Source organism: Salvelinus fontinalis, chromosome 2 (assembly GCF_029448725.1).
Source record: "Salvelinus fontinalis isolate EN_2023a chromosome 2, ASM2944872v1, whole genome shotgun sequence".
Classification (NCBI taxonomy): Eukaryota; Metazoa; Chordata; class Actinopteri; order Salmoniformes; family Salmonidae; genus Salvelinus; species Salvelinus fontinalis.
Window position 1 is genome coordinate 32,389,926 of NC_074666.1, and position 10,245 is coordinate 32,400,170.

Sequence of the window (10,245 nt, forward strand, 5' to 3'; positions counted from 1 at the left end):
CAGAGATGACCAGGGATGTTCTCTTGATAAGTGTGTGAATTGGACCCTTTTCCTGTCAACATGTAATGAGTAAATATATGGAGTAAAAAGTACATTATTTTCTTTAGAAATAATAGTGAAGTTAAAGTAAAAGTTGGCAAAAATGTAAATAGTAAATTAAAGTACAGATACCCCAAAAAACTACTTGAGTAATACTTTAAAGTATTTTTGTATTCTAATGACTCTTAGTAAGAAAGTAATCTAAAAGTAACTGAAAGTAATCCGATTATGTTACTGAGTTTGGGTAATACAAAAGTTGAGTTACTGATTACAATTTTGGACAGGTAACTTGTAACTGTAACAGATTACATTTAGAAAGAGACCTATAGAACCCTGCTAGCAGGGCAGAGGTCCTGGTTTCAGTGTGAGCCGTCTCAGGAGGAAGTGGTACTTGCTTAGCAAGCAGCGTGTGACTTCTGTAACAGTGGTGACTCGGATGAGCAGTTGGGCTCAGCTTGACAGCTGGGGTCGCTGTGCAGCGGGTTTAAAGGGGGTGAGTGTAAGCTAGCTTGAAATGTTGCGGATGGAGACATCTAATTTGTACCTTTTGGGTGGCTCAACCCATTGGAACCAGAACTTTCTATAAAATCTATAACTATTCAACATTGACATGATGTTAATAAGAGAAAATGTCAGGAAGAAAGCCCCCAGCCCCACATCTGTGATGGGGGTTTCTAGGAGAGCCCTGCCCAACAGGGTGGGGCAGACAGGGGCATGGGGAACCATGCCTAGAGTGGTGGTCCATCTCCATCACTATCTCCTCAGCCTGACTGATATAGGCTGAGATTGACAGCACTTGCTCTGTTGACCTGCGGTAAAACAGTAGATATTTCATCATCCTCCCTGTGCTTCATATCCATTCTGACCTGTTTATGCTTTAATTGGGGATCCCATACTATGGTTTGCACCACAAGTAAATTAACTATGATTAACGTATGTATTCATTGCTAGAAAAGAAAAGGGAATGGTGTCAGGGAGGATTATTGTTTGGTCGTCCATCAATTCATAATTTAACCTTAACAGAAGCTTGTCTGAATCTACTGTTCACTGGAGTTATTTCACTGCTGGCTATTATTTATATTTCATTTCAGGTATCACTTTGGAGTTTTTTTGTTTCAGCAAAGACAAAAAAAACGTCGTTAGACCATCGAATGTTCATTGAAAAAAAAGCCTATTACAAAGTTATGACAGAAATTAGGACATCGAATAAATGTCAACCGATCCAATAGAAAGCACAGCAACCTGCACAAAGCGTGTTGCCGGTCTGAGAACCAGCCATTGCACCTGTCAAAATCAAACTTCCAATCATCGCCTCGGAGTGGGTGGTGGTTTTCACCCAAGAGGCGTGGTTAAATACACAATTCCCAATAACATTTGGAGACAATGGGGAAAGGAGGGGGTGATGACCCACCGTTGGGGCGGGGCCAGTAACACAGCGTTATATTTTAGGTGGCTGCTAGGTAGCATCCATACTAGAGCTAAAGCGGAGGAGTCCGAACGGATAGAAAGAGACCTACAGGGGAGCAGACAGGAGGTTTAAACCTGTCATCGTTAACAGCACTACCACCACCCTCAAACAACCAACAATTCTATCAATTTGTTTAATCCTGAGACGTTTCTAGTGACAACGGACCAACACGGAGCCAAACGAGGAAGACGGAAAACGGCCCTCACTAACTTCTGCAATCATGATGTCAATGAACAGCAAACAACCTTTCGGTATGCATCCCATACTGCACGAGCCGAAATACACGCCTCTGCAATCGAGCTCGGAGGCCATCCGGAGGGCATGCATGCCCACTCACTCGGTGAGTTACTTGACGTTCAAATTATCCAATTATCACGAATGAAAGGTATAGTCTCATAGCCATCACGTTTTAATGTCAGGTGCACAAGTACAGTGAAATGCCTTTCTTGCTAGCTCTAAACCCAACAATGCAATAATCAATATAAATTGCAGGGGAGAATAGAACGTGTGGAATTGGGTAAAGCAACTCGCTAAATGCTTTGTAATTACACGAAAACGACGTATTGTCAATATCGTATTGTTAGTATAATGTATTCAGTTAGTCTCATGTCAAATTCGTCTAATTCCATGGTGCAGAGAAATTATTGAAGAGGATTGAAATATTCATTATTAACGAATAATCAAAAGTGATGGTGCAGTGGAGGATTGGGGCATATGAATAGTTGGGTTTATAGTCACGTACATTACATTAACTTAACGATTTGTTATTATGGATGATAAATTGCTTATTGTGGATAATGTCATTTATAATCTTTCCACAAAATGTAAACATTTCAAACCTCGTGCGTAATGCATTTCCATTTTAAAAACATCATCCAAAGTTATCCTAAACTCTGCCTGTTTGGGCAGCATTAATAACCTGTCTCCTCTGCTTCCCCTGCTCCTCTCCATCGCACAGCTGCAGGGCAACATATTTGCCGGATTTGATGAGACTTTACTGCAGAGGGCTGAAGCGCTGGCGGCGGTGGATATCGCAAAGAGCCATCCTTACAAGCCAGACGCGACCTACCACACCATGACCACCATGACCAGCATGACCTGTACCCCCACCTCGTCCTCGGCCCACCTCCATCACCCATCCGTGCTCACCTCGCACCACCATCACCATCCCCATCACCAGGGCTCTCAGGGCCTGGATGGCGACCTTCTGGACCACCTGACCCCCGGCATGTCCATCTCCCTGGGAGGAATGCCCGGCTCTGACGTCTGCTCCACGGCCTCCCATCCGCATGCCCACATGTCCGCCATCAACCACATGCAGCACCACCATCATCACCAACAGGCCATGAACATGCACCCCCACAGCATGGGTTCGCACACCTCGCTAGGCGGCGGCGGGGACTCAGAGCCAGACCCCAGGGAACTGGAGTCCTTCGCAGAGCGGTTCAAGCAGAGGCGGATCAAGCTGGGGGTGACGCAGGCGGATGTGGGCTCGGCCCTGGCGAACCTTAAAATCCCCGGGGTTGGTTGCCTCAGTCAGAGCACGATTTGCCGGTTCGAGTCCCTCACCTTGTCTCATAATAACATGGTGGCCCTAAAACCCATCCTGGAAGCGTGGCTGGAGGAGGCAGAAAGGGCGCAGCGGGAGAAAATGACCAAGCCGGAGATTTTCAACGGAGGAGACAAGAAGAGAAAACGTACCTCCATCGCTGCTCCGGAGAAGCGCTCTTTAGAGGCATATTTCGCCGTGCAGCCGAGGCCCTCGTCAGAGAAGATTGCAGCGATAGCCGAGAAACTGGACCTGAAAAAGAACGTGGTCAGGGTGTGGTTTTGCAATCAAAGGCAAAAGCAGAAAAGGATGAAGTTCTCTGCAACACACTAGGCCAAAGGCAGAGCAAAACTTTAATCGAATAGACAAATCAGAAACAAATAGGCACACGGCTAATGTGGTCAATCGAGGCTGGCAGACAAGATGCGCTTCGCTCCTTTGAATTGGATAAAGACTTGAAAACCAATATCCCCCGGGGCAAAACGTAGGCTATAACTTTTGACATTTAAAACTCAACATATCGACGAATACAATAACAGTGAAATAGGAGATCGAAGTCATCATGCTCTTGAGGCGGAAAAGAGAAAACCCACCCCTTAACTAACTCATGGCAATTATTGTACAAAAAAAATGAAATCGAATAATACTTGTTATTATTCTCTTGAGTCAGAATAACTGTTTTATATTTATCATTGTACATTGTTGTGAATACATTGCACCTGTTTGTGTGAAGAGCGCATCTAGTTCGTTATTTAAAAAAATGATAATAATCAAATTGTTGTTTGCAGAAATGCTTAGGGCTTAATGTTGTCATCATTATGTGTCTCAGAGATGGTTGCCTCTCCGTAACACGGGGGTATTACTGTAATCCATTGCATGGTTTACTCGTAGGGCGTTATGTGTGAATTTATAGTTCTAAAAACCCATCTGAATGCATTGCAATAAGAGAGCATACACACGGGCAAACGCACGTACACGCGGACATACACAGTATACTTCTCTGTGTCTACCTCATTACGCTAGTGTTGGCACATTCATGGTCATTTTGGACTGTATGAGTATAAAACACACAAAAATAATCGTTCATTCGTTTTTTCGTTTTTATCCACGAAGTTAAGGTTGAATTAGATGACTCACAGATATGTCGGCTAAACATGGTGTATGTCTGTACTAATTTCACTGCAATGATGCTTTGACAATCAAATTATTTAGAATAATTAAGTTGTAAAACTGCCCTTTTATGTCCTCACATGGAAACGAAAATATTTGTGTTAATATTATTATTCGGTCATGGATGGAAATAATGGTTACCTTGCATTCCCAGAGTTCAATGCACTTTGTAGATATTTTAAACATGAGGAATTGTTCACCTATTTATATTTTCATAATTTTACTTAGTTAGGTTTCTTTTTATTAACCTATTTATTTATTTGAACTTAATTTATTTACAATACAACGTATATTTGTGAATATGTGCTTTAATGTGTCTGTGTAAGCGACAGAAACTAAAATAAACCATGCACGTTTTACCTCATCTTCTCCTATAAGTTATTTTGGGGTAAATATATCAACAATCTCCACTCGATATCTGTTCGTCTGCTAGAAGGGAAAGCAGCTGGTGCTTCGAAACGAGAGAACACTCTCGTGATGGGAGGTTGACGGATCAGTTCTAGAGTGGAACCATTTAAATCTGTTTCTGAATTTGGTGGTGGACAGAACTTGATGAAGACTACGTCAATGATCAAATCAATTGAGCGTATGAATGATTCCATTCGATATTGATCAATGATTAATGTATTATGATACTTTCTGATTCAGATTTAGTTTATATTGATTGTTTTCAATGAGAAATAACATTTAGAATAAGCCATCACGGGGAGGGAATACATGATCGAGTCTAGGTTAGGCCTATAATATTATCACCACCAAATGATTTGCATACATTACACTTTTCCCTAGTACCAATAGCAAAATACAAACTCAAGTCTTTTGAAAAATGGTTACTATTATTCCTCGCACCTCACAAAACTTTGAATGAGACCGAATCTTGTCATAAACTGTGGCCTTAAGGGTTTCATAACAAAAAAAAACGTAAGGCCATCAGACCAAATACACTTTTAATTATTTACAAACATTAAAAAAATATATTTAGGTAAACTGTGGATGACACCATGAAATATGTTTAAGAGATAAGTTATTCGTTGATGCATATGATTTAGGCCCATAATACTTGACTGTATCACTCTGAAACAAAACTACATTTAGAGGAATGCTGAGGATTTAAAGATTACTGCAACCATTTAAGTAAATATAATCTGGCTAATAAAGAAATCAATCAATTATAAATATCAGCTTCTAATTAAGCAATAATGCACGAAGGGGTGTGGTATATGGCCAATTTACCATGGCTAAGGGCATTTCTTTACGCAGAGTGCCTGTGGTATATTGGCCATATATCACAGACCCACGAAGTGGCTTATTGCTATTATAAACTGGTTACCAACGTAATTAGAGCAATAAAAATAAATGTTTTGTCATACGAGTTTTATACGGTCTGTTATACCACAGATGTCAACCAATCAGCGATCGGGGATCGAACCACACAGTTTATAATTTATTTTTGACACCTCCTTTCCAGATAGACAGGTGTGTGTGTATATAATCCAGTTGTGTCCAAACTAGTTAAACCGGATGCCGCAGTCCGATAGGGGCCAGTCAGATACGGAAACAGAGACATGACAGACGCTGGTTGACAGAGATTGTCAGTACAGAAAATGTTATGGGTTCCAGTGCTCTCCCTTGTGTTCAGCGGATGGTTTCAGGCCTGTAAAACTCGTTATTAATGAATAATAAATATCAGCTGTTATGATACTATTGATTTTTGTATGTGTTTATTAAGAAGGAGATCTCCTCTCGCTGAATGGACTGCCGCCTTGTGTTGTCCAACACGCGCCCGGGTCCTTTTCTTTCGGAGCAACTCAATACAACCATTAGACTGTGGAATTGGTATGGTGCTATACTACTGTTAGCGGGACTGGACTTCTTGATGTGACACATCAGGAGGGTTACCACTGAGGACTTAGAAATAGAATGGGGAGAATGAGGAAATGTGACAACAAAAATAATGATAAAAAACATTGGTAATTTACTAATATCTTAAAATACAACAAATGGATGGTCAAAAGGCCTAACCAGTAGGCTAGATCTATCGATATATAAGCTAATAATGTAGGCTAAAAGTAGTGATAAGCCAATAGGAAATCGAATTTCACCTTAATGCCAAAACTCATAGGCTTCATGTCCATTTACGTCATAAATAAATCCCTACTTGTTTGAGGGTAGCTCAAGGTTGGGACATACAAAATATAACTAATGTAAAATATACTGTGTCTATAAAATGTATATAGTCTTTATAAACTGGAAGTAGACCCCTAAGTGTTGTTGTCCATTAGGGTGGTAGGGTTAGGGAAAATAATAAAGGAAAATATATATGAAAAATGTATATATACAGTACCAGTCAAAAGTTTGGGCACACCTACTCATTCAAGGGTTTTTCTTTAGTTTGACAATTTTCTATTTTGTAAGATAATAATGAAGACATCAACAGTATGAAATAGCACATATATGTAATCATGTATTAACCAAAAAAAGTGTTAAACAAATCATAATATATTTTATATTTGAGATTCTTCAAAGTATCCACCCTTTGCCTTGATGACAGCTTTGCACACTCTTGGCATTCTCTCAACCAGCTTCATGAAGAATGCTTTTCCAACAGTCTTGAAGGATTTCCCACATATTCTGAGCACTTGTTGGCTGCTTTTCCTTCACTCTGCGGTCCAACTCATCCCAAACCATTGTGGATGAGTGATTGTGATTGTGGAGGCCAGGTCATCTGATGCAGCACTCCATCACTTTCCTTCTTGGTCAAATAGCCCTTACACAGCCTGGAGGTGTGTTGGATCATTGTCCTGTTGAAAAACAAATGATAGTCCCACTAAGTGCAAACCAGACGCAGAATGCTGTGGAAGCCATGCTGGTTAAGTGTGTCTTGAATTCTAAATAAATCACTGACTGTGTCACCAGAAAAGCACCCCCACACATCACACCTCCTCCTCCATGCTTCACGGTGGGAATCACACATGCAGAGATCATTTGTTCAGATTATCTCCGTCTCACAAAGACTCACATTTGGACTCATCAGACCAAAGGACAGATTTCCACAGGTCTAATGTCCATTGCTTGTGTTTCTTGGCCCAAGCAAGTCTCTTCTTATTATTGGTGTCCTTTAGGAGTGGTTTCTTTGCAGAAATTTGACCATGAAGGCATGATTCATGCAGTTTCTTCTAAACAGTTGATGTTGAGATGTGTGTTACTTGAATTCTGTGAAGCATTTATATGAGATTTAATTTCTGAGGCTGGTAACTCTAATGAACTTATCCTCTGCGGCATAGGTAACTGTGGGTCTTCCTTTCCTGTGGCAGTCCTCATGAGAGCCAGTTTAATCATAGCGCTTGATGATTTTTGCAACTGCACTTGAAGAAACTTTAAAAGTTCTTGAAATGTTCCGCAATGACTGACCTTCATGTCTTAAAGTAATGATGGACTGCTTGTTTGAGCTGTTTTTGCCATAATATGGACTTGGTCTTGGCCCAAATAGGGCTATTTTCTGTATACCACCCCTACCTTGTCACAACACAACTGATTGGCTCAAACGCATTAACAAGGGAAGAAATTCCACAAAGGCACAACAGTTAATTGAAATGCATTCCAGGTGACTAACTCATGAAGCTGGTTGAGAGGATGACAAGAGTGTGCAAAGCTGTCATCAAGGCAAAGGGTGGCTACTTTGAAGAATCTCACCACCTGTCACCACCTGCAGAATCACTCCTGTTTTGGGGGGTGTCTTGCTAATTGCCTATAATTTCCACCTTTTGTCTATTCCATTTGCACAACAGCATGTGAAATTTATTGTCAATCAGTGTTGCTTCCTAAGTGGACAGTTTGATTTCACAGAAGTGTGATTGACTTGGAGTTACATTGTGTTGTTTAAGTGTTCCCTTTATTTTTTTGAGCAGTGTATATATATATATATATATATATATATATATATATATATATATATATATATATACATACAGTATTTAGTTTAAAATATATGGGGGATGCAAATGACGCAGACAATTACATTGATAGAAGCCATAATCTCTCTGCAATAGTAAAGCTGATCTACCCCTTAACAACAACAAAAAACACCACTGGGTTGGTGACCAATAATCAAAGCAACTCAACTAGAAATTTTATTAAACTAGTATTTGGACTCCTCATTTCTATAGGCATTCTTGACAGGCTTTCAAACACTAGAATCGAAGATTTAATTATTTTTTTTTGTTGCCTCAGCGGCATCTCAAATCACCACATCCACCAATGTAGGCCTTTCGCATCTGCAGTGGAAGGTGGCCGAGCTACAGCGGTGTTTGTCAGTCCAGGATACTTCTCGCGAAAACGTCTGTAGCATCTGAAGGAGATGGTGTTCTCTGTTTTGCTCTACACCCCACAAGCCTCACAATCCGTCTGAAGGTAGCCTGGTAACAGTTAAAAATGTTTTATATGGAATTATACATTGCGAATACCAAACATTAGGAAAATTAGGAAATAAGGGAAACATTGAGTTGCAACCCTTAGAACAGCCTGAATTCGTCAAAAGCGTTCCACAGGGATGTCGACCCATGTTGACTTCGATGCTTCCCAAAATTGTGTCAAGTTGGCTCGATGTCCTTTGGGTGCTGGACCATTCTTGATTCACACGTGAAAAACCCAGCAGCTTTGCAGATCTTGACACAAACCCGGTGCACCTGGCACCTGGCACTACCATACCCCATTCAAAGGCATTAAAAATGTTTTATCTCAATTGTCTCAATTGTCTCAAGGCTTAAAAATCCTTCTTTAACCTGGATTCACCTGTTCAGTCTATGTCACGGAAAGAGCAGGTGTTCTTAATGTTTTGTATACTCAGTGTATATGGAAGTAGTTTAGTGTAAAAAAAAGGGGATTAAATATGTGTAAAAAAATATCCTGATCTTTCTTATACCTCTCAGATATAGGACAGACACTTTAATACAAACTTCCCGTTGATTTATTTTTTACTATCTGTTTTTCCATGTGTGAATCTGTTATTCAGTGCATTTCTATGGACTAATAACAGCATGGCCAAATTCAATGTTTTTTTTATACCTAAAGTGGTCCTAAAATTCAAAACAAAATAGCTACTGTAAATGATCCTTGGTATGACCATCTTATAACAATTGAATATATGTTAGCTTAGTGGTTTAATTTCATACTTTTAATTCTGAATATTGCATTCAGGACAGAAACTCCTCATCCATACATCCCATGTTCTTTCTCAATACTGACAAACATTGTGCCCTATTAGGCACGTGCTGATATGTTGGCCTAACAAAGAATGTAGTACATCATTTCATCAATGATTTATAATTGAACCGTACTCCAATTGATGTGTATAAATTATAAATATAGGCTAAATAACCATGTATAATCAAGGTTAGCTGTGTATCGAGTTTAACAGCACGTTTAAGATATGCAGTGCAATCAGAAAGTATTCACACCACTTAATTGAGTTTAAAATGGATTCAATTGAGATGTTGTGTCACTGGCCTACACCCAATACCCCATTATGGCAAAGTGGAATTATATTTTTAGAAAATTATTTTTTTTTAATGAAAAATGGAAAGCTGAAATGTCTTGAGTCAATACGTATGCAACCCCTTTGTTATGGCAAGACTAAATAAGTTCAGGCGTAAAAATGTGCTTAACAAGTCACAAAATAAGTTACATGGACTGTATGCAATTATTGCGTTTAACACGATTCTTTAATGACTACCTCATCTCTGTACCCCACACATCTGTAAGGTTCCTCAATCAAGCAGTCTATAGGGCAACTATAGATGGGTAAAAAGTTAAAAGCAGACATTGAATATCCCTGTCACTACAAATATAAAGGAGTCCTTCCGAACTCAGTTGCTAGAGAGGAAGGAAACCGCTCAGGGAATTCACCATGAGGCCAATGGTGACTTTAAAACAGTTAAACGGCTTTAATAGCAGAAAACTGAGCATTGATCAACAACATTGCAGTTACTCCACAATACTAACATACAATTGAAGTCAGAAG

General features: G+C 39.8%; 1 protein-coding gene across 1 annotated transcript; it reads left to right on the forward strand.

Annotated features, from left to right (window-relative positions):
* Positions 1 to 1,500: 1,500 nt before the first annotated feature.
* On the forward strand, positions 1,501 to 4,585 carry LOC129816981 (brain-specific homeobox/POU domain protein 3-like). The gene is made up of 2 exons (XM_055871985.1): positions 1,501 to 1,847; positions 2,466 to 4,585. The coding sequence occupies exons 1-2, from the start codon at positions 1,728 to 1,730 to the stop codon at positions 3,387 to 3,389; spliced, it is 1,044 nt and encodes a 347-aa protein (XP_055727960.1). The 5' UTR covers positions 1,501 to 1,727; the 3' UTR covers positions 3,390 to 4,585.
* Positions 4,586 to 10,245: the final 5,660 nt, after the last annotated feature.